Here is a 24,898-nt window from a genome sequence, read left to right as displayed (position 1 = left end):
AAAAAAAAAAGGTTGGCAACTAGCACAAAATTCTTCAGAATCTCATGGGCTAAACAGGCCAAGCAATTGACCTTAGAAGATGGAGGGTCTGAGCTTATCAGAACAGATGGGTGCCCAATGAAGACAGAGGGCTGACGACACAGAGAGGCAGCTGCCCACGTAGGATACGTAGCATTCTCAGCTCTGCAGGGAAACCAGGTAGGGCTCTGGCTAAATTTAACCTCAGAAAAATGAAGTCCTTTTTTTAATGTCACAGAAAATACTTGACTTGGCAACATAATATGGAACATCAGTATTTGAAACACAGAGAGAAGGCTGGGTACAGTGGCTCACGCCCATAATCCCAGCAATTTGGGAGGCTAGGGTGAGAGGATTGCTTGAGCCCAGGAGTCTGAGATCAGCCTGGGCAACATAGTGAGACACTGTCTCTAAAAAAAATTTAAAAATAAAAAAACTAGCTTGTTATGATGGTGTGCACCTGTAGTCCCAGCTACTGAGGAGGCTGAGGGAAGAGGATCACTTGAGCCTGGAGTTTGAGGCTGCAGTGAGCCATGATCATGCCACTGCACTCCAGCCTGGGTAACAGAGAAAGACCCTGTCTCAAAAAATAAAAAATAGACTGGGCACAGTGTCTCACGCCTGTAATCCCAGCATTTTGGGAGGACGAGGTGGGCGGTTGGCTTGAGCCCAGGATTTCAAGATCGGACAGGGCAACGTAGTGAAACCCTGTCACTACACAAAATTTTAAAAATTAGCTGGGCATGGTTGTACACATCTGTAGTCCCAGCTACTTGAGAGGCTGAGGCAGGAGGATCACTTGGGTCTGGGAGTTCAAGGCTGCTGTGAGCTGTGATTGCACCACTGCATTCCCACCTGGGTGACAGAGTGAGACCCTGTTTCAAAAAAGTAATAATAATTTAAAAATGAAAATTTTAAAAAACACAAAGAGAAAATCAAAGGAAGACTAAAATAAAATAGCAGCAGCAAAAGTGGAAACTTTTGTACAAGAGAAAGTAAATCTGAGTCCGAGCAGGCCCGTGCTTCTAGATAGAGTATTAACTGAAGGACAGTGATACTGGCCTGGTAAGGAGCACCAAGAGCTTCAAGCTTAGCCCAGCACAGACGCCCCAGACCTGAGGCTTTGGCTTCACAGACTTGTATATAGGAAGGAATTGTCATTAAATGAGCCCCAAACATCTTTGTGGTATATATGGTAATTTAATCTGTTCTGTCTATTAAGTTTACTTGTATGTACCGTGAACGTGTTGGGTAAGCCTGTAACAGTTTGTCCATCATGTTGCTTAGTTCTTCTCATCTAATTCCTTTGTATGTCCCGAAAGAACTCCATTCAGCATTGAAGCAGCAACATCCAAACCCTTGTGAATGCAAACATTCACAATGTTGGGGCTATGATGGACACCTCCAGCTATTCGCTGCAGACTGGTTTGAGGATCGGAGGTGTCCCTTTGAGTTCTACCCCTGAGGTCAGTGGGGTCAATACAGAGAGAGGAGTAAGGTAGTTTGAGATGTTAAGTCCACATAATCTGGCTTCTGGTCTCACCACTGCACCGATACCGTTTCCAATAAGGTCACTCGACCCCAACCCAGGGAAGCCCACCAGGCATCTCTCAGCCCTCTGTTTCCATCTGACCTTTCAGCAGCATCTGTCAACACTGACCACTTCCTCCTCCCATGATGCCCCCATGGCGCCTGCTCTGCTGTCTTCTCTCTCATCTTAAGGGGCCTTCTTCCCTTTCCCCTTTCGTGTTTCCTCCTCATCAACCACACATCTGGGTGGGAGGGTTCTTTAGACAGCTTTCTCATCTCACTCTCGCTCCTTCGGGGCAATCTCCTCTCTCTGTCTATGGCTTCGCTTACACACATGCGGACTCCCTGGCTTTTATCTTCAGCTCAGACTCTGGCTGACATAACAACTCCACTTTGGTGTCTCAGATCCCCACCAATTCAATGAGACAAAGCTAGTGACTTCTTTCTCCCAGTCTTACTCCCCCTCTCTGTGATGGCATCACCATCTGCCCCAGTGTGTAAACCTTTGTGTCATTTTTGACAGTTCCAGTGTGTAAACCTTTGTGTCATTTTTGACACTTCCTTCTCCCCTGTCCCTCACCTCCAGCCGATCACCACATCCGGACTATTCTGATAACAAAATACATCTCAAGAGAATGCTTCTCACCGACTACCCTGCCTCTGCTCTGCTCCAAGTCACCACAATGTCAGCTATCAACAGCCACTTCATCCATTTTGCGTCTCCAAGCCATTCTATATCCTGCTGCTGTAGTGAGCTTTTAAGAGCTCCATGGTATCATATCATGTCTTGCTGAAATCCTTCCAGTAGCTTCCCATTGCACTAGGATAGAGTGAATTGCTTAGCGTGGCCTGCAAGGCCCTGTAGGATCTGCCTTCTGACTGGCTGGCCTTGATTCCACGAGCTTCACCCACCAGCCACACTGTCTTTCAGTTGCTGAAGTGACCCAAGTTCTCTCCTGACTCAGGGCCAGTCACTGCCTGGAAAGCTGCCATCTGTGCCTTTACCACCACCCCTGCCCTTGGTTTGGTCAGACCTTTACCCTCTAGACTCGGCTCAAGGTCACTTCCTCAGGGCCAGTTTCTCTGAGACAGCCTAATTTCATAGATTATTTTTGGCACTTCTTTGTTTAATGCCTGAGTCCTCTGTCTCTTTCACCAATGCCTGATGCAGAGTAGGTGCTTATATTAGTCAGGGTTCTCTAGAGGGACAGAACCAATAGGATAGATGTATATATGAAGGGGAGCTTATTAGGAGAATTGGCTCACACGATCACAAGATGAAGTCCCACAACAGGCCGTCTGCAAGCTGAGTCCCAAAACCTCAAAAGTAGGGAAGCCATCAGTGTAGCCTTCTGTCTGTGGCCGAAGGCCGGAGAGCCCGTGGCAAACCACTGTGTAAGTCCAAGAGTCCAAAAGCTGAAGAACTTGGAGTCTAATGTTCGAGGGCAGGAAGCATCCAGCACGGGAGAAAGATGAAGGCCAGAAGACTCAGCAAATCAAGTGCCTGCATTATTCTAGCTGTGCTGGCAGCTGATTAGATGGTGCCCGTCCAGATTGAGGGTGGGTCTGTCTCTCCTAGTCCTCTGACTCAAATGTTAATCTCCTTTGACAACACCCTCACAGACACAGCCAGAAACAGTACTTTACATCCTTCAATCCAATCAAGTTGGCACTCAATATTAACTATCACAGGGCTCTAGGGATATTTGTTGAATATATGAACACAGCCAGACGGGGACTGGCTTCATAAGGGTGCTATGCCAGACCACATATCTGCTGCTCTGGAGTATTTTCGGGTCACCTGGAATCCTGGCAACCCAGTGAAAGTTAATAATTTATTTTAAAATATTGATAATTTAATATTTATAACCCCTCATTAGGATTTAGTATTAATGATCATCTTTCTATATTAAAATTATCCTAAAAACAGGTTGAGAGATAAGTTATCAGCTATTTGCAATTATTTGAAGATCATCTCATGGAGGAAGATGGGAGAGACAAGTTACACCTTCCTGTGTTGCCAGAGGCACTGTAAGCCCTCAAAGGAAGCAATTTGGCAATATATATCACAAGCCTTAAATTGTCTATAGGCTCCTTAAAGCTGGCCATAATATGGTAAAAATACTGTCATACTCCTGGCCAAGGGGTAAATATTCACAATCCTTTTGGAAAGCAATTTGACTCTATCTAGTTAGAGCCACATTTCTGGGGCTCTAGATGGTGCCCAGTTAACTTCAGGTCATTCTCAGTTAATGAATCATTAACTTAATGGCCACTTCCTCAAAGAGATTTTCCCTGAACCACACCTCACCCTCAAACCAGGTACACTTTACCTCATTTTTATAACATTTATCATAGCTATAATTACTTCTCCAACATCTGTCTCCTTTCCTAGGTTCTAAGCTCCAGGCCGGTAGGGGCAGTACTTGCTTTATTTGTCTCTATATCCTTAGGGCTAACACAGTGCCATATGCACCTTAAGATATATAAATAATTGTTGAATAAAATGAATAGAGAAAAATCATTCTAAATAAAAATAGATTTAACCCAAAGGTAACAATATCAATAATTAACCTTTACAGAGAGGTTAATATTTACCTGACCCTGTTGTATGTGCCTGTGTGTAATTGGCAGTACAGCCCTTGCGCTTCTTACTCTTACAGATGGAAAACTGAGGCCTACAGAACTTACCTAATTTGGTCCAAGTGAGGCAACCAGCTAATAAGTTGCTTATCAAAATCTTATTTATAATAGCAAAAAATTGGAAAGAACCCACGTTATTTGAATATTTAATACATGCAGTTATCAGAACCTCAGTTTTGTTTCCTTTTTTAAAATAAATTTATTTATTTATTTAGAGACAGAGTTTTGCTCTGTTGCCCTGGCTGGAGTGCAGTGGCACAATCTGGGCTCACTGCAACCTCTGCCTCCTGGGTTCAAGTGATTCTCATGCCTCAGTCTCCCGAGTAGCTGGGATTACAGGTGCGTGCCGCCATGCCCAGCTAATTTTTGTAGTTTTAGTAGAGACAGAGTTTCACAATGTTGCCCAGGCTGGTCTTGAACTCCTAAACTCAGGCATCCGCCTGCCTTGGCCTCCCAAAGTGCTGGGATTACAGGCATGAGTCACCACGCCCGGCTAAGAACTTTGGTTTTCAAAAGATGTATAGTAACATAGCAAGGTGGGTGCAATGTAACAGTTACTGGTCCCATTCAGACAAATGGATATGGCTGTGACAGTGTCCTTTACTGGCACAGTGCTACTCCTTGCTTGGGTGCCCAGATCATAGCTCTTGCGGTACATACCAGCTGTGTCAGGGTGGAGCAGAGGAAGCTGAACAGAGAAAGTAACATCTGGAGGTGGGGCGTGCTTTAGAGACAGGAAACTGAACACATCCTGAAATGAAAGGGAGTGTGAGCCTTCTAGGAAGTGAGAGAAATTCAGTGGGTCCAGAAGGAAGTTGTAAGTGTTGGGGCTGGAGAGGTAAGCAGAGGCCAAATGGAGAGGACCTTTGGGCCTTGTCCTGGGGCAGCAGTGTCCTGCTGTGATCACTGCACGTTTGGACATGGCAAGTGGGAGGCACCAGCCTTGGCATCCAGAGAAGGTCGGGGGATTTGTTTGGGTAGAATTGATGCATTTCTATTTTTGTTAGAAGAGCCAGCTGGAGACATGAGGACTAAATATGGAATGTGGAAAATGGAAAGAGAATTCTAAGATTCAAAGTCTTGGCCTCAATGTCACATCCTGTCAAGGGAGCAAATAGTGTGAAAATGAAAGTAAAGCCTAAGGATGATTATTTTTCAGTCTGAAAGAAAACTTCTGCTTTCTGCGAATTCTGTCATAAAGTTAGTATTTAGCCCCTTTTAACCTGGTTGTTTACTCTCTGGTTGAGACATCTTGGTCAATCCAATTCAGAGGTTTAAGACAGTAGTCAGTTCTATCCTACTATGTTTGGAGAATGTTAGTTCAGGCTAAGGGTTTTCAGGTATGATAACAAATGTGGCATTTTATAGCTTGGAGTGCCCTCAGTTCTAAGATCCAAACGTGTCCGGGATTGGTGGGTTCTTGGTCTCACTGACTTCAAGAATGAAGCCACAGACTCTCGCGGTGAGTGTTACACTTCTTAAAGGCGGCGTGTCCGGAGTTTGTTCCTTCTGATGTTCGGATGTGTTGAGTTTCTTCCTTCCGGTGGGTTTGTGGTCTCCCTGGCTCAAGAGTCAAGCTGCAGACCTTTGCAGTGAGTGTTACAGCTCTTAAGGCAGTGCGTCTGGAGTTGTTCTTTTCTCCCAGTGGGTTCATGGTATCCCTGGCTTCAAGAGTGAAGCTGCAGCCCTTTGCCGTTAAGTGTTACAGCAGTGCGGACCCAAAGCGTGAGCAGCAGCAAGATTTATTGCAAAGAGTGAAAGAACAAAGCTTCCACAGTGTGAATGGTGCCCAGGGTAGGCTGCCACTGCTGGGTCGGGCAGCCTGCTTTTATTCTCTTATCTGGCCCCACCCACATCCTGCTGATTGGTCCATTTTACAGAGAGCCAATTGGTCTGTTTTACAGAGAGCTGATTGGTCCGTTTTGACAGGGTGCTGATTGGTGCATTTACAATCCCTGAGCTAGACAGAAAAGTTCTCCACGTCCCCACTAGATTAGCCAGATACAGAGTGTGGACACAAAGGTTCTCTAAGTCCTAACCAGAGTAGCTAGATACAGAGTGTCGATTGGTGCATTCACAAACCCTGAGCTAGACACAGGGTGCTGATTGGTGTATTTACAATCCCTTAGCTACACATAGAGGTTCTCCAAGTCCCCACCAGAGTAACTAGTTACAGAGTGCCAGTTGGTGCATTCACAAACCCTGAGCTAGACCCAGGGTGCTGATTGGTGTGTTTACAAACCTTGAACAAGATACAGAGTGCTGATTGGTGTATTTACAATCCCTTAGCTAGACATAAAGGTTCTCCAAGTCCCCACCAGACTCAGGAGCCCAGCTGGCCTCACCCAGTGGATCCCACACCGGGCCGCAGGTGGAGCTGCCTGCCAGTCCCATGCCGTGCGCCTGCACTCCTCAGTCCTTGGGTGGTCGATGGGACTGGGTGCTGCGGAGCAGGGGGCGGTGCTGATCGTGGAGGCTCGGCCGCACAGGAGCCCACGGCGCGGGGGGGGGGGGGGGGGAGGTGCGGAGGGGAGGGGAGGCTCAGGCATGGCAGGCTGCAGGTCCTGAGCCCTGCCCCGCAGGGAGGCACCTAAAGCCCGGCCAGAAGTCGAGCACAGCAGCTGCTGGCCCAGGTGCTAAGCCCCTCACTGCCCGGGGCTTGTGGGCCAGGGGGCCGCTAGAGTGCCGGGCCCGCCAAGCCCACGCCCACCCGGAACTCGCCGGTTCCCGCCTGCGCCTCTCCCTCCACACCTCCCTGCAAGCTGAGGGAGCCGGCTCCGGCCTTGGCCTGCCCAGAAAGGGGCTCCCACAGTGCAGCGGCGGGCTGAAGGGCTCCTCAAGTGCCACCAAAGTGGGAGCCCAGGCAGAGAAGGCGCCGAGAGCGAGCGAGGACTGCCAGGGCTGCCAGCATGCTGTCACCTCTCACAAAGGTGATTAATGGGCTGCTCTGTTTCAATGATGGTGGTGCGTCCTCCAAAATTCATGTTGAAACTTCACCCCCAGTGCAACTGTATTAAGAGGTGTGGCCGCTGGGAGGCAGAGCCCTCATGAATGGGATTAGCACCCCTATAAAGAGCTCAAGGTTGAGGGGGGTGCTCTCTTGCCCTTCTGCCTTTTGCCATGTGAGGACACAGCAACAAGGTGCCATTTTGGAAGCAGAGAGCATGCCTCGGCAGACACCAATGCCAGCACCTTGATCTTGGATTTCCCAGCATGTGGAACTGTAAGAAAAAAAATTCTGTTCTTTATAAATTACCCAGTCTCAGGTATTTTGTTATAGCAGCACAAATGGACTAATAAGACATGAGCTTTAGAAATATCTTGAATTTTTTATACTTGTTCATCAAGTATAATATCTGGAGCAGGAATTTCACATCTTGAAAATACAGAGGGATTTTACAGAGAAAATGAGGAAAGAAAAAAGAACTTTCTTCTTTAGTATCTCCTTGTGGGCTGCTTTTATTTTGTCACTGCCCATACAAATGTGCTGTAGCATGCAGTTCAAGAACTTCAATTTTCCTCCTTTTACCTTTTATCGCTGATGGAGTAGCCTGCTTGTGTATGATTAATACCTCTGGATACACAGTGAATCACCTGGGGAATGTAGGTGAAACAAAACAAAACATGTGCCTGGCTCATTCCTACAACCAAAAGAATTGAAAGTAGAGTCTCAAAAACATATTTGTACATTCATGCTCACAGCAGCATTATTCACGATAGCTAAAAGGTGGAAGCAAGCCATGTCCATAGATCAAAAGATGAATGGATAAACAAAATGTGGTATATTCATACAATGCGATATTATTCATGCTCAACCTTGCTACCACTTGGGTGAGCCTTGAGGACATAACGTTAAGTGAAATAAGCCAATCACACACACACACACACACACACACACACACACACACACACACAACTCTATCATTCCACCTGTAGGAGGTACCTAGTCAAAAATCTGAAAGTGGAGGCTGGGCGCGGTGGCTCATGGCCGGGTTCATGGCTCAAGCCTATAATTCCAGCACTTTGGGAGGAGAGGCAGGTGGATCACCTGAGGTCAGGAGTTCGAGACCAGCCTGACCAACATGGTGAAACCCTGTCTCTACTCAAAGTACAAAAATTAGCTGGGCATGGTGGTGTGCACCTGTAGTCTCAGCTATTCAGGAAGCTGAGGCAAGAGAATCACTTGAATCTGGGAGGTGGAGGTTGCAGTGAGCTGAGATCTCACCACTGCACTCCAGCCTGGGCAATAGAGTGAGACTCCGTCTCAAAAAATAAATAAAATTAGATAAATAAATAAATAAATAAATAAAAAGTGGAATGGTATTTGGCAGGGACTGGGGGAGGAAGGAATGGGGAGTTAATGGGCATAGACTTTCAGTTTTGCAAGTGAAAAGAGTTCTGGTGAGAGGTGGTGGTGATGGTTGCACAATATGAATTTACTTAATACCACTGAGCTGTACACTTAAAATGATTAAGATGATATATTTTGTGTTGTATGTATTTCACCACAGTTCTAAAAATCAGGGGGGAAGTTAATGTGATAAAACAACATTTGATTGTAAAATTCTTATGGAAAATTATCTGGTGGCACTATAAAGAATATTTGGAAAAAGAGGAGCAATCTGCCAAGTGTTAAATCGTACAACAGTAGGTAAAAGGGACTGTAATTGTGATCTGATAGTGAATGGGCATTGCAGAAGGGGCTCCATGATTGATATGTTTTCCTGTGACTTTTTTTGTCTTTCTTAGTGTAAGTCTCTTATTTTCTTCTGCAGAAAAAAAGAGACCAGTGCCTAGTTGTAGTGTTTCTGATAGCATTATGTCCAGAAAGGGCCAGGAAGCTAGGTACAAGATTTATCTCTGCCAAAGCTAACATTCAGTCCTGGGTTTTTGTTTTTTTTTTATCTAGACACACATTTTCAGGCATATCAGATTGGAGAGTAAATAATGACGGAATGCCTGTTATGTACAGGGCCTGGTGCTAGAAGTACAACAACACAATTTTGATAAACAAAAGAACACAGACCCTGATGCCTTCGTTCGTATATTCTATTGAATTTATCTATTGTAGCTATTGATACCAGAAGACATTAAACAATTAACTGAACAATAATTACTAAGTAAGAATTACATATTAATTATTTATTAATTACTTGGTAATTCTGAAAGAGTCATACTTCAGGGGGGCTTTTAGACATACAAGGCACTTAACCAGTGTGAGATTAATGGAGACCCTAGGAAGGGACATTTGATCTGAATCTTGAAAGCTGAGTTTGTATTACCATCTCCCCTCTCTCTTCATTCTTTTTTATTTTCTGGCCTTCTTATACCTCTCTTTGCCCTCACCAACCACCTCTGTTATAATCATCTTTGACTTACAAGCTACTGACAAATAGCTTGTTAAGAGGGGTAAGATGATACTGTTTACAGCCTCCTTCAATCTAAGAATGAAATTCTTAAAGGACAAACAACTTACTTTTTATTGGATCAAGATTAGAGAAAGCTGTCTTTCTCAAGTCAAATTTAGTAACTTGTTTTTTTGTGTTTTCAGCAACTCAAGCATCCCAACCTTGTTAACCTCCTGGAAGTCTTCAGGAGGAAACGGAGGCTTCACCTGGTGTTTGAATATTGTGACCACACAGTTCTCCATGAGTTGGACAGATACCAAAGAGGGTGAGTGATCCATCCCTTACAAGCAAAACAAAGACACACTGGGATTTGTGAGCGAAAAGTGGCAATGACTCTTTTTAAGACTAGGTAAGGCCAGGTGCAGTGGCTCATGCCAGTAATCCCAGCACTTTGGGAGGCCTAGACGGGTGGATCATCTGAGGTCAGGAGTTCAAGACCAGCCTGGCCAACATAGTGAAACCCCATCTCTACTAAAAATACAAAAATTAGCTGGGCGTGGTGGCAGGTGCCTGTAATCTCAGCCAGTCGGGAGGCTGAGGCAGGAGAATCACTTGAACCTGGGAGGCGGAGGTTGCAGTGAGCTGAGGTTGCACCATTGCACTCCAGCCTGGGCAACAGGGTGAGACTCTGTCTCAAAAAAAAAAAAAAAAAAGACTAGTTAAAAACAGCCAGTGTTTGTACAACATACTCTGCTGCCAAGGTGGACAGCAGAAAGATTACAAAAAATGTTACAAAAGGATAAAAAAAATAGTCACTTTAATGAAGAAACCAGCAGAAGCATCATTAGATTGAACTTAATTTCTTTGGTACTTTATCTCTGCATAGAAGTGATCTCAGTCTCTAAGAAAAGGAAGGATATTAGTTAGTCCGTGCCTGACCAGGGAGGTAGAACGGCTTGGAGATTGAAAGGAAGATTCCAAAGGCAATGGCTACTAGGAAGTTTGAGACTAAAACAAACATGGTATTTCACTGGGAGCAATCCGGGTGTCTACTCTGCTGTATTACTCAGGATTTCTTTGGTTTCAAGTGACAAAAACCCAACTGAAGCAAGCATAGGTGAAAAACAATTGTGTTGTGGCTATAACTGAGAAGGGTGGGAGTGACTCCGGGGGCTCCGCTGATCTTACCACACAGCTCTCTCTAGCATATGCAACATCTTTGTGTGCATTGGAAGAAGACTTGGTGAGCACACAGAGGCCTTGTCCAAGAAAAAGAAAAAAGGAGGAGGGAGTCCCTTCCTGCAGTTGAGGGCAGCCTCTTGCAGGGTGAGAGGACTGGATTCCAGCTCCCACCCACTCCTCAGCTGGGTGTTTTCAGGCAGGGCAACGTAGGTAGTGGCTGTTCTTTCTCACTCTCTCCCAGCCCTAATTCTTCTTCATTGTGCCTTGCAAATAAGCTTCCCTTATATGGTGGATTTGGGAGGGCATGTGGGTGGCATGGGCTGGAAGTTTGGAAGGGAAAAGTACAAAATAGAAAGCATGGCCACAGGCTTATATCAATCTATATAGCTGTTCTAGAAGAAAGGAATTCTAGAAGGTAGCATCTGCACATTAAGTCTAGTGGAACTCTGACTGGCTCAGCTCAGGTGACGCAACTATCCCTGGGGCCTATTACTGTTGCTAGAGAAAGAGGATGGAATGATTAGCAGGTCCTGGGAGATATTATTCAAAGAGAGCTTCATGGTGAAGGTGGCCTTGGAGTTGAAAGAGGAGGAGACTTTAGATAAGTTGACCAGGGATGAAAAATATCCCATCCTTTCCTTTTTTGGCTGTGTTCTCGGGAGCCCAACTTTGGCTGGGGACAATATGAAGAGTGGATTATAGATTAGAGCCACAGAATGGTGTCCCATCCCATGGACTGTGAATGGCTCCCATTCACACTTCAGTGGCTGGAGGCTGAGGCTCCTCCAACAACTCTTTCAAGTCTTTGCCAGGGGCTTGCTCTGCCACGTGGTGATGGTTATATATGATCTGCCGTGACCTCCAGGCAAATGGAATGGAAGTGGCTTGTGGTTTGTTAGTGACCACAGCACAGACTTTTCATGTTTCAGAATGTTAATTTACATAGCCAGAGAGAGCCAAGAGGACAGACACCTTCCTTCAGAAAGTCATCGATACAGAGAAATTATGTTTTCAAAGGAGAAAACATTTCGTATGTTGATATTTGATCTTTTTACAGCTTGCAAGTGACACTTCAATTAAACTTGTTAATATAAGTAACTCATGGCTATGTGGTACCAGAGGGATGTTACGGGGAATTTGATTAATCATGTTGAGTGGCTTGGGAACACTGATTTGTGGGAGTCAAAAGCAATGAAAGTCAGCTCTTTTTTGGCATATAGTTTGAACAGAATAAAAAGGGTGATTACAGTTTGAAAGCAGATTTTTAAAAACTCCACTGGCCAAAATATGTTATATATGTTCCAGGAAACAGAAAATGCTTTAATATGGGAGTTGCAGAAAACAGAAAGACCTGTAGATAAATGTGTGATTAATTACAAGCAACCTCATTTCCAAATGGTAAAATGCTATGATTTGCCAAATATAAGATTTACTTAAGGAAATCTTAAGGAAATCAAATATAAGATTTACTTAAGGAAATCAGCCCCCAACAGGCCTCAGTATGTGTTGTTCCCCTTCCTGTGTCCATGTGTTCTCATTGTTCAGCTCCCACTTTTATGTGAGAACATGTGGTGTTTGGTTTTTTGTTCCTGCATTAGATTGCTGAGGATAACAGCTTCCAGCTCCATCCTGTCCCTGCAAAGGACATGATCTCATTTGTTTTTATGGCTGCATAGTATTCCATGGTGTGTATATACCACATTTTCTTTATCCAGTCTATCATCGTATGAAACCTTTTTAATTTAGAGACATAATACCATAAAATAAAATTTTGTAAGCACATTCACAGTAAAGGTCAGTTAGCATTATCTGTGTGACCTTGGGCAAATTGCTTACAGGTGTCTTCACCTGTAAAAATGAGCGTTTAGGACTAGGTAAAGTTTCAGGGGACTTCTAGCTGTATAATGCTATGAATTGATAATCAAGTACCTTAGGGGTCAGAAGACTTCGGTTATCTTTCAGTTTCATATTTGATCTATTAGACAATATCAACAAAGCATAAGCTACTGATGCTGGTGTTGCCAGGTTGGGTTACCAGCCTGCTTGGTGCCAGGTGGGGTCCCCTTAGGTTAGTATACTTAGAATGTCCTGTGATCACTTCTTATATTTCTAAGTACAGATTTCTTAAAATACAAAGTTGAGCATGCCACCCTCTACATAGAATCCTTTAATAGCTCCCCAAAGCTTACTGGTATGGGGAAATCCCCCCAGCATGAGATACAAGATCTTACTCACTCTACCACCCCACTCCCCACCAGTTTGCCCATAATACATGACCCATCCTACCAAATTCCTTGCATTCTAGGTTCAGGACATGCTGTTTGCTCAGCAAACGTGGGTTTCCTTACTTTCTCTCTTCTACCTGGAAAACTCCTGCTGTCCTTCCTACATCTCACATATGACTCCTTTATGATGCCTGCCAGCACCCTGGCCTCTGTAACATCTTCTGGGATTGTTTATTTACATATCCCATTTGCCCAGTAAAATACACAATCCTCAAGGGCAAGAGCTGGGCCTTCCTCACCTGTGGATTCTCAGTGTCTTCTAGCTGCATATTTGGCACTTGGTACATACTCAGTACTTGTAGAATGACTGAATTAGCAAACCAATAAATTGATAGTTACAAAATGATTTTAAAGAAGAATAATCATAACAAGGTTTGGATTTTCAATTTAAAGGTTACTTTGATTTAAAATTTCTAAAGCCTAATATTGTCAAAAGAGATTATGAAGTACTCTACCGGAGCAACCTGTCCAGAAGGCAATTTGGCAATCAATGTATGGAATTAAAAATCTTAGAGGCATTATCTTAAACCCAGCAAGTCTACTTTGAACAATTTACCATAAGAAAATATTTGAATATATGTGCAAAAACTTAGTTACAAAAGTATTTATTGTTATGGGATATTTTTAAGTATTGTTTATAAAGAAAAAATTGCAATCAACTGAAATATCCAACAATAGATAATTAGTTAAGTAAATTATAATAAAGTTTTATGATAGAATACAGTGGACCCATTAAGAATAAAGCTTATGTTAATAGATAAAACATATATTGACATAGGAAAAAGTTCATGAGTGGTTGTCAAATGAAAAAAAATTATACTATAATAAAAATACATATTATTTCATTTTCATAGAATTTATATGTAGATGGGAAAGAAGACAAGTAATCTGAATATTACTAGTGATTAGTTATGATTGTTATTGATATTTTTCATTTTATTTGTGCTTTTATATTTTTCATGTTTATTACTATAGTAATGTTTTAATGTTTAATTATTAAAAATAATTCTTGCCAAATCAGACTCAAAGACTTCTCATTTGAACCTGAAATGGACACTAATTCATCTTCTTATTAACATGCTTGTAACTTCTGGTACTCCCTTGGAAAGCTTTTGGAGAAGATCCAACTTCATGTTGCTACTAACACAAGCAAGTTTATACCATGAGATATGTATCCTGTTACAGTAACATGAATACATGTCAATTATAATTCCCAGTGCTTAGGTTTATGTTTTTATAATTGTCCCCAATCACAACCATTCCTTATCTTATACAGAATTTTAAAAACTTTGTATCTATTATTCTATAAATGATTGGTCTCCCTGTGTCAAAGTTTTACAAATAACTGGTTTGGATGTTTTCTCCTCATTTTTCTGCCTACCTATATGTTCAGCCAGACATAAGACTTCATTTATTCTTTCCTGCACAGATTTAATTACCACCAGTTCCTTCTCTGAATAACATAGTTTGTTCAAAGAACATCTCCTGGGTAATGTACATTACTGCAAGTTTTCAGTTTCTGACAGTGAAATTCCAGAAATGTTCTCTCTCTTTTTTAGATTAAAAATGATATGTTGTTTGTTGCAAATTTTTAAAGCAACACAGACATTGAAATGAAGGGCTGGGGGTGGTTGCTCACACCTGCAATCCCAGCACTTTGGGAGGCCGAGGTAGGCGGATCACTTAAGGTCAGGAGTTCAAGATCAGCCTGGCCAACATGGTGAAACCCCGTCTCTACTAAAAATACAAAAATTAGCTGGGCATTGTGGTGGGCGCCTGTAATCCCAGCTACTCGGGAGGCTGAGGCAGGAGAATCACTTGCACCCGGGAGGCGGAGGTGGCAGTAAGCTGAGATAGTGCCACTGCAGTCCAGCCTGGGTGACAAGAGCAAAACTCCATTTCAAAAAAAAAAAAAAAAAAGAAAAAATTGAAATAAATAAAATCAATAGCTTTACATACTGTTCTGCATTTATTTTGTTTTTATTTAGTTAAATAAATTAGTTAATATTAGAAACAGGGTCTTGTTGCTATGCTGCTCAGGCTAAACTTGAACTCCTGGGCTCAAGCGATCCTCCTGTTCCGGCCTCCTGAGTAGCTGGGACTACAGGTGTGCCCAGCCACACCAGGCTGCATTTTTTTTTAAATGTACTCTGGAGCTTTCTCCCTATCTATACATATCTACCTTTATATTTTAAAAATGGCTGTATAGAATTCCATTGTATGAATATACCATGATTTCTTAGTTCAATCTCCTATTGATAAATATTTAGATTGTTTCCAGTTATTTTCTATTACTAACCATGCTACAGTGAAAAACCATTTTCGTAAATATTTCTTTAGGATAAATTCTTAGTAATATATTCTTTTTTTACAAGAGTTTGGCCAGACCCCCAGCCCTTCCCATCTTTGTGATAGCCTTGTGTAGAAATGAAGTCTTAATGAATGCCAACTACTTGATAATCTGTGTCACAAATGTTAGACAAGCAGCAGTGGAAAGGATGACTTCTGTAATTGAGAATGCTGGAAAGGGATACATGTTATTTCTTCATCATCTCCGAAGAATTTCACATTTTTGAAGAATTTTTAAAAATCGGTTTGATGTCTTCACTTTCATATGGTAGTCATTTACATTTCTGTCTGTCTGATTTTGTTATTAGGACATTAGGGTCACAATACAGCCTCCCCTAAAAACTTGGAGAGACAGAGATTGCTTTCTGAAAGTTATTTTGTGAAACGAACACATAATGCATCAGGGCGGAGGTATGTAAAGCAACCTTAAACAGACAGAATGGCTTCTAGGCTTGTTAGATTTGACTGACTCTATGTTTTATCTAATGATAAATTATTCCTAAAGTCGAGATGGATGCAGTTAAGCAATCTCAGTTTAACAGCAATGAAGAGTCAAATTGCCTACTTTCCCTCATCCAAATTCTTTGCTCATCATTCTGATTGTCTACAAAGAAAGCATGAGCTAGTACTCAGAATTTGGGTACGGGTGAATACGTTGGCACTCTAGTTTTATATGACAGGCTAGTTAATTTGTTTAATGTTCACTTGCCCCTTTGAAATGGATACTGTCTTGGTATGCTGACAAAATTGAGTGTCTGTGTCTGCAAGCCTGAAGACGGCAAAGGCAGCCAAGCTTTTCCAAACGAAGCACCACATTCTCTGTGTTCTGTGATGAGATGGCTGTTTTCCCCCTCAATTCTATTCTTCGCTTAATATTCTTTTCTATGTATTTTCTATATATGTTGCATTATAATTTTTAGATCTATTGTCAATGACTGTAAAATATTACATTAAGTTTATTATGTCTCACCATTCCTCTCTGGTTGAATACTGAGGTCATTTTCAGTGTTTGGTTTGATAATGATTCTGGTATAAAATTTTCCTACAAATAGATTTTTCTTCTTTTGTAATTTTCCTTTAGAAGTTCTCAAATTGGTACTTTTGAGTTGTAAATTTTGCCAGACAGAACCAATTTACTTTCTCACCAAAGATATGGATTTATATATATATATATTTTTTCTTATAATTGTGCTACCTTAGGTTCTATTATTAAAATATTTGATGTATGAATTCTATCAAACATATAAGGAAGAAATAATAGTAACCCTACCCAAACTCTTTCAGAAAATATGAGAAGGAACATTTCCCTAATCATTTTATGAGGCCACTATATGCTGATGCCAAAACCAGACAGACATTTCTAGAAAAGAAAATGACAGATGAATATTCCTCAAGAATTTAGGTAAAAAATCCTTAGCAAAATTATTAGCAAATCAAATCCAGCAGTATAATGTAATGTAAAAGAGTGATTAATATATCTCAAAATATCAATTTTTAGACATCAAAGGCTTTCTATTGTGAGAGATGAAAATTTAGCTCCCTGAAATCACTATCTCCTCTGCTTCCTGTTCTAATCCTCCAAAATAGTTACATTAATGTTCACTGTTCCCATTATTGTGCCTATGTAAATATTACTTATAGCTGAGCATTGTACCATACTATGGCTTCCTTTTGTACTTTTTCCCTCAAATTAACACTTGCCTTGTTTTAAAATTTGCTTAACATTCTTTAATCTTGTTGCTAATTCCCTCTCCCGACCTTTTTTTTTATTTTTATTTTTTGAGACAAGGCCTCACTCTGTCACCCAGGCTGGAGTGCAGTGGCCCAATCATAGCTCACTGCAACCTCCGCCTCCCAGGCTCATATAATCCTCCCACCTCAGCCTTCTAAGTAGCTGGGACTACAGGTGCCTGCCACCATGCTTGGCTAATTTTTTGTATTTTTTGTAGAGATGGGATATCACCATGTTGCCCAGGCTGGTCTCAAACTTTTGGGCTCAAGCAATCTGCCCACCTCAGCCTCCCAAAGTGCTGGGATTACAGGCATGAGCCACTCACTGCGCCCCACCCCAACTCATTTTAATAGCCTCTCAATGTACATTTTCACAGGATAGTTACAGCAGGTAATCCATCAGTTCCATTTTTTTTTCTTGGTAATGTCTGGCCTTTAAACCTCCTTTTCCTTCTGTCTGGCTTGTTGTACTCAAGACCTGCTGTCCAGCTGTATCCCTTGGATTTCCCTTTGCCATCATCCTTGTAATTCCTGCCGCATTTCTCTGTGGTCAGATTGATTACTTCCTGGATTTCTTGTCTTCCTCTTTCTGGGTTTACTTGCTTATTTTGACCAAGTACATCCATCTCTAACTGGTTAAAAAGATGATATAATCACACAGAAATCTAGACTCCAGGGATTTCAAATGACACCCCCCTCTCCCACCCACACCCTTCCTTAGAATCAAGCAGTTGGGAACCCTTTATGTTCCTGGGGGGTGAAACAAAATTCACAAAGCAGGCAGGAAGAATGCCATGAGGTCACACCAGTGGAGAGCTCAGCAGTGTGCCCATTCTCCACATCTTCCCACTAGCGAAAGATGGATTCCATTCTGCCCTCCCCAGAAGGAGTGCCTCTGGGGAGCTGGGCAACAGCCCAGTGGGCTCTGGAGGAACAACTGGAGCTCTCAACAAGGCAACTGAACTGAAGGCCTCGAGGAAGACCACCTGACTACCTATGGAAGTGCCTTCTTGAGCCCCTTCCATCTTGGTGTGGGACAGAAAAGAAAGGGAGGATCCTTGCTTGATTTTCTCATACCTTGCCCGACTCTCATTTCTAGGTCGGGGGAGCTGATATCTTCAGGATTTTACAGCCCACCAGACCAGGCCCAGCTGGCTGGGAGTCCAAAAGGCCCAAGTTGGATCCTGTCCAGCTCCCTTGGAGTACTATTTACTAGGAAGAAAAGCTGGGGATATATATGGCTCATCTAAAGTTCAATCACCTAATCCCATGGCAGAGAAGAACCAGGCCCAGGAGAAAAGCTCAAGCCCCTTCTTCTCTCATAGGTTAAAGTTGAGCTTATGTATGATTGCTCTGAAAGAAGAGCTTGCTTTTGAGCTAGAAGAGCTATTAAAGGGAGTAAAGAATGAGAAGGAATTGAGCCCCTTTTCTTCATACCTGTTCTAGCCCTTCCCCACTCTGCCCTAGAGCTCAGCCACAACCACTATTTACCACCAATGTGGAAACAAATACCTTAAGGTGGAATGAGTTCCCTAGCCTTGCTAGCACGGGCTACAATTTTAAGAACATCTTCCTTAGGCCAGGCATAGTGGCTCATGTCTATAATCCCAGTGTTTTGGGAGGCCAAGGCAGGAGAATCACTTGAACCCAGGAGTTCATGACCAGCCTGGGCAACACAGCAAGACCCCCATTTCTGCAAAAAAAGTATTGGCCAAGCACGGTGGCTCACACCTGTAATCCCAGCACTTTGGGAGGCCAAGGCAGGCAGATTACCTGAGGTCAGGAGTTCGAGCCCAGCCTGGCCAACCATGGCCAACATGGCGAAACTCCATCTCTACTAAAAATAGAAAAATTAGCTGGGTGTGGTGGCGTGTGCCTGTAATCCCAGCTACTTGGGCGGCTGAGGCAGGAGAATTGCTTGAACCCAGAAGGAGAAATTTGCAGTGAGCCAAGATAGCACCACTGCACTCCAGCCTGGGTGACAGAGGGAGACAACGTCTCAAAAAAACAAAACAAAAAACAAACAACAACAACAAAAAGACAAGAGAGAAGAACAAAGAACATCAAAACATCTGCCTTAGCCTGAAGGGTCCAGCCAGTCACCCAGACTCTTCCAGAGCTGTTAAGTTTGTTGAATATATTCATATTTATTTAAGATTGCATGAGGCAGAGGGCATGGCGATGACACCCCTTACTGTGCATGGCTCTTGGGTCACACTGTCCTGTCAGGATGGGTTGCTTTTGCCACCTGGAGTGCAGTTATCCCGTCATCTCCCTCTGCCATCCTCCCAGAAACTCCTGCTGCTTCCCTCCTGCATTGGGTCTCCAGCCCACATAATCTTCTTTGATAATGGACTGCTCCTTTTTGGTGGACTGCATCCACGAGGGGCTTCCTGAGAAAGAGTAGATGAGAGGTACAGGAACAAATAAGAGGTTGAGACCTTGCCCTCACATGCTTTATTCTATCCTCACACTGGATTGGTATTTTGTTTGGATATAGGCTTGTTTGTTGGTTTTTGGTTGAAGATAATATTCCTTCAAATTTTTGAAGTCATTATTTTAGTGTCTTCTATCTTCTAGTGCCAAGAAGCCTGATGCCATTCTATTTTCTGCTGTCTTGTGAAGTCCTGTTTCTTTTTCCAGAAACTTGTAGGAGATTCTCTTTGTGCTCAGTGTTTTTGATTATGAAACTCATGAGTGTGTCTTGATTTTCATCCATTATCCTGGCACTTGCTGGGCCTTTTCTGCCTCAGAAAAAAATTTTTGAATTGTTTTGTTATTGACTTCCTGTTCATTGTTTTACCTATTTTCTTTTTCTGCACCCTCTATTATTGGGATGTGGACTCTTGAACTGGTCCTCCTATTTTCTTATAGTATCCTGTTCTTGTTTCATGGATACAACAGCTTTCCTGTTCTCTCTGAGGATATTAATGGTATTTAAAAATGTTCTCTTCATCCTCCATAATTTCTGTTTCTTTTAAGTTGCTTTTTTCTGTTTGTTCTGGTCTTCCACTTTCTTACTAGAGGCTTTTCTTGGGCATCATATAATCTCTGGTTGTATGCTCATAGTTAAGAATAAGGAACTACTGGAAGCTCTGAGCTTCACTATGGTTTTCTAGCTGGGCCATTTGCTGGTGGAACCCCAGTGTCAGAATCTTCAGAGCTTTCCCTCTGAGTTTCTCCCAAAAAAGTCTTTGAATATTGTGCCTGGAGAGTGAAGTCTGCCTGCTGGGTTTCCCAGAGTCTAGTGAGGGAAGAGGGGTGGGGAATCCCAGCATTCAGCATTTTGTATGTGTACAGTCCTTTAATCCCCTGTTTTCAGAACAGTATCCACATTTTCAGAACGGTATCCACAATCTCACGTATGCCAAATGTCCTCTGCTTTATCCTCTCCAGAAACAAAGCTCCAGCCTTCTGCCCGGTAGTGGAGAGTGTTTCCCTATGGGCAAATGATAGAGGAGGGGATCTAGGGATTTAATTATTTTCTAAACAGTTTTTTCCATACTCCTCAGCTCCTAGTTCCATAGAGACTTTGGCTGCTACTTCCCGAGCCTTTTGAGGATTCTTTCTGGATGAATTGGTTGGTTCTCCACCTTCCCTCTCCTGGCTTAGATTTTCGCTTTCTAGGATTGTTAAGTTAATTATCTTTCATTCAGTTGCTTTGTGGATTCCACATTGTGTTGCTGTTATCTCTTCTCCTGTCCTCTCTGACCTTGTGAGGTTTTGTCTTTAGAAGTCTTCAGCGTAGTTCTAGTTAGGTTTCAGGAGGGAACGAAATTAGCTGGGCTTGCTTAATCCATCGTCTTAATTCAGAAGTCCTTTGACACACTTTCTTCAGTTGGTCCTGTGATACCGTATTCTCCTGAGTGTTGTCTTATTCACTTGATGCTCTCAACTCAGGTGCCCTTGTGGGGTCCCCTTCCTCTTTCTGCCCCTCTGTGGGGAAGGGTCTCACAGCTTCCTTCCGAGCTCCTCTTCTTTAGGTGGATTCACTCCTTAATTGGCTTCATTCAGTCCTAGGCCCCAAATACCACCCATATGCTATGCTTCTCAAACTCACATTTCCAGCCTGACCTTCCTTCTGAATGTAGAATCGCTGACTCAGAGTCTTCCTTTGGGTGTCCAGTAAGCATTCCCTTCCCCCAAACCAGTTTCCCCTCCAGTGTTCTCCTGAGTAAAAGGCACCACCGTGTACCAGTTACTCAAGCTAAAAACCTGATGTCATTCCTTGATTCTTTTTCTCCCACATCCAATCCCTCAGAAAATCCTGGAAGCTCTATTTTAAAAATATAGCCCAAATCTGGCCACTTCTCACCACTTAACCACTATTTTAGATGTTCCCTTAACCAGAGAACCTTTCTGGGCCATCCTATATAAGGTGATCAACCCCTTCTAGCACAGCACTCTCACGCTGTCTCTCTCTTTCTCTCTCTCTCTAAATCCAACACCACAGAATATATTCTATCTATTTTTCCCCTTTTTATAGTTGTAACTCCCTTCTCCAACAGTGAAAAACTGGCCCCTCTTATTATGAGTGTTTCAGCTAAAAGGGATCTCAGAGTCTGAGGCCTCTGCATTACAGAAAAGAAACTAAGTAAAGAAGTGAAGTGAGTAGCCAATTCAAGATGGCACTAAGTAGTTTGTACAGAGTTTTTACATTTGAGAGTTTTGTAATTCTGGGGATTAGCTGTGCTGGGGATTAAAGGAGCAATAATGATATGCAACTATAATTTACTTTTATATGCTTTTATATAATTTATTTGGGGAAATGTTTGTAGGAACTAAAGTTGCCTGGTACTGGTAACCCTATATTAATACTTAATTTGCAGGCCGGGCATGGTGGTTCACACCTGTAATCCCAGCACTTTGGGAGGCTGAGGTGGGCGTATCACTTGAGGTCTGGGGTTTGAGACCAGCCTGGCCAACTGGTGAAACTCTGTCTCTACTAAAAATACAAAAATTAGCCGAGTGTGGTGGCACACACCTGTAATCCCAGCTACTGGAGGCTGAGGCAGGAGAATCGCTTGAACCTGGGAGGCAGAGTTTGCAGTGAGCTGAGATTGTACCACTGCACTTCAGCCTGGGTGACAGAGCAAGACTCCATCTCAAAAAAAACCCAAAAATTTAATTTATTGAATAATCAAAATATATTCCATTTTTCTGGACAAAATGTAGAGGCTACTTGGAAGGCTGAGGCAGGAGGATCCCTTAAGTCCAGGAGTCCAAAGTTCAGTGAGCTATGATAGCACCACTGCCTCCAGCCTGGGCAGCACAGCAAGACCCTGACCCTAAAAAAAAAAAAATTAAAAGTGGAGGCTGGGGAAAAGCATTCCCCCTAATGTCTCATCTTAGTTGCATTTTTCTAAGCCTTTTTTCTCAACAGTGACTTTTTCTAGCATCTATGCCTATATGCCGCTCAAACAAGGAAAAGAGAATTTGGAGAGAAGCAACTTCAAACACAGGGACATAGCCCTGGTGCAGCAATGTCCCAACTAGCCTTCCTGGAAGTGGCCTCTTCCTTTTCTTCATGTGATCCCACTCTCTGTTCAAACACCCCCTGATCTGCTTGAAAGGATTTCCTGAACGTCTGGCCTGTGACAACAGTGGCCTTGTAGCCTCTCTCAGAGGCTACAAGTGACTTTTTGTAGTCCCCTTAACACAGCTACTCAAGAGCTTCCTCCCTGATTTACTTATTCGTTTTGGCTGAGGACCACAGCAACACTGTGGAATGTTTATCAAAACAGTAAGTCCAGCCAGTGGGTTGGGGTCTCAGAAAATAAATGCACTCTCTCTGTGGTTCATTTCTTACACTCCCTGCCTTGGTTTGTTGTTGTTTTAAATGTTTCCAGGCGAGGTGCCTCTTTCTAATTCACATGAAGTACCTGCTGGAACTACTGGTTGCCCTGGTAATATAAAATGTGAGTCAGGGAAGAAGTACTGGGAGCAGTGGCTTGAAGTTTAGCTGTGGTGATGGAGGAGAGAGTAGAAAGATGTAACTGGGGTGCAGCTGGCTGCCATGGCAGCATAGGGAAAGAACCAGGATGCCTCAGGTTTTTAAATTATTATTAACATTTAATAACAATTTACGATGGGGGAGCAAGAGAGACTGCATCAAGACCCTGGTAGGGCAGATCTGGGATGCTAAAAACAAATAGAATGGTTTGCAATGTAAAGCTCTTTGCTATAATCAGTAAAGTCTTCATTATCTAAAAAACCAACCAAACAAACAACAGCAATGCTGCTCTGAGAGACCACATGCCCACACATGGAAGATGAGTCCTGCTTCAAGGCTGTCTGTTTGGGGCAACTTGAGAAAATAAACAGCATCTTTTGTGCTGAATAGTAACTTAACTTTACATCAATAAAAAATTCCTTGTGAAAATGGAGCTTAAGTTACCAGGCAGTTTCCCAGTGGTGTCACAGATGTTTGAGATAGGTGGTTATAAATACTTGTTGAAATCCCTGTAGGTTTTCATGTCCTTACCAAAGAAGTAGATGTTTGCATTTTTGTTAACCTGTTGTCCCTAGACTTCAGTGGTGTGCTGGTCGCATATTTTTACATTTTGGATTCATGGAATGATTGATGAGTAAGATGACTATGTGTCACCTAAGATTTTTCACTACTAAAGCCTATCTTGGTTTATTTTTTCTTTTCTCGAGCTGAATTCCATGGTTACACTAAAGAATGTGTTTGTGCTGCTTTATTTTTATTAGGGTACCAGAACATCTTGTGAAGAGCATAACTTGGCAGACACTGCAAGCTGTAAATTTTTGCCATAAACACAATGTAAGTCTCATGATCTCTTTTGAAAAGCAAGAAGGCTCCCCTTAAGCTGAGGTGGAGCCTTGTACAAAGTTTATATCACACTTTTGTGGGTAAAATTTTTTACCCAAATCTTCATAAGCCTGGTTGGGTAAGTATAGGCTAAAAATGCCAACCTAGCTATTCCTTCTTGCTCAGGTTATATAAAACATGCATTTTTATGATTTTAAGAAACTAGTGCCAGGCATGGTGGCTCCTGCATGTAATCCCAGGACTTTGGGAGGCCAAGGTAGGCAGATCACTTGAGCCCAGGAGTTCGAGACCAGCCTGGACAACATGGCAAAACCCTGTCTCTACAGAAAATTTAAAAAAATGAACTGGGTGCGGTGGTGTGTGCCTGTGGTCCTGGCTACTCAGGAGGCTGAGGTGGAAGGATCGCTTGAGCTGGGGAGGTCGAGGCTGCAGTGAGTCAAGATCATGCCACTGTACTCCAACCTGGATGACAGAATGAGACCCTGTCTCAAAAAAAAAAAAACAACCCACAAAGAACAAAAAATTAGTCATACATTTATACTGCTTAGAAACTACTCAGATTTAAGGTAGAACCCCATTCACTTGGAGTCTATGTGGTCTTGTACTCCCAAAAGGCTATGAAATTGGGGAAAACCCCAGGTGATTCATGCCTGCTTAGCTGCAGTATGTCAGTTGCAGTAGGTGGAACCCCAAACCCAGTGCAAAGTGCCAGTGTCTGCTTTGGTGAGATATGAGTGTTGAGTCTCGAACCAAGCAACCTATTGAAAGCCTGTGACACTCCTGGCCACAGGCGGCTGGTAGAGGCATAGTAGACTATTGCCCAGGTGACGTGACTTCACAGATGCTGGGAAGCCTGCTGCCCCATCCAATACAATACTGCCCACTGTGCATAGAAACCAGATTCCAAAGTTAGAGCTTCGTTTTGGCCATGAGTGCAGTTTCACTGCAATGTTTTATCCTCCTCAACTGCCAGGGTCAATTTAGGTGGTAGGGCTAAATCTCCTTCTTTATATTGT

General features: G+C 42.8%; 1 protein-coding gene across 4 annotated transcripts in view; it reads left to right on the top strand.

Moving 5' to 3' along the window:
• CDKL1 (cyclin dependent kinase like 1) overlaps window positions 1-24,898 on the top strand; it is a 67,922-nt gene that overhangs the window by 26,895 nt on the left and 16,129 nt on the right. For all 4 annotated transcript variants that reach the window (XM_008957101.4, XM_034937526.3, XM_008957099.4 and 1 more), the window contains exons 2-3: window positions 9,743-9,864; window positions 23,801-23,873. In XM_008957101.4, the coding sequence (XP_008955349.2) occupies window positions 9,743-9,864; window positions 23,801-23,873 (195 nt within the window). The remainder of the gene's footprint in view (window positions 1-9,742; window positions 9,865-23,800; window positions 23,874-24,898) is intronic.

The sequence above is a fragment of the Pan paniscus genome, chromosome 15, assembly GCF_029289425.2.
Source record: "Pan paniscus chromosome 15, NHGRI_mPanPan1-v2.0_pri, whole genome shotgun sequence".
NCBI classification, from domain to species: Eukaryota; Metazoa; Chordata; class Mammalia; order Primates; family Hominidae; genus Pan; species Pan paniscus.
This window is presented reverse-complemented; position numbering and strand designations above follow the sequence as displayed.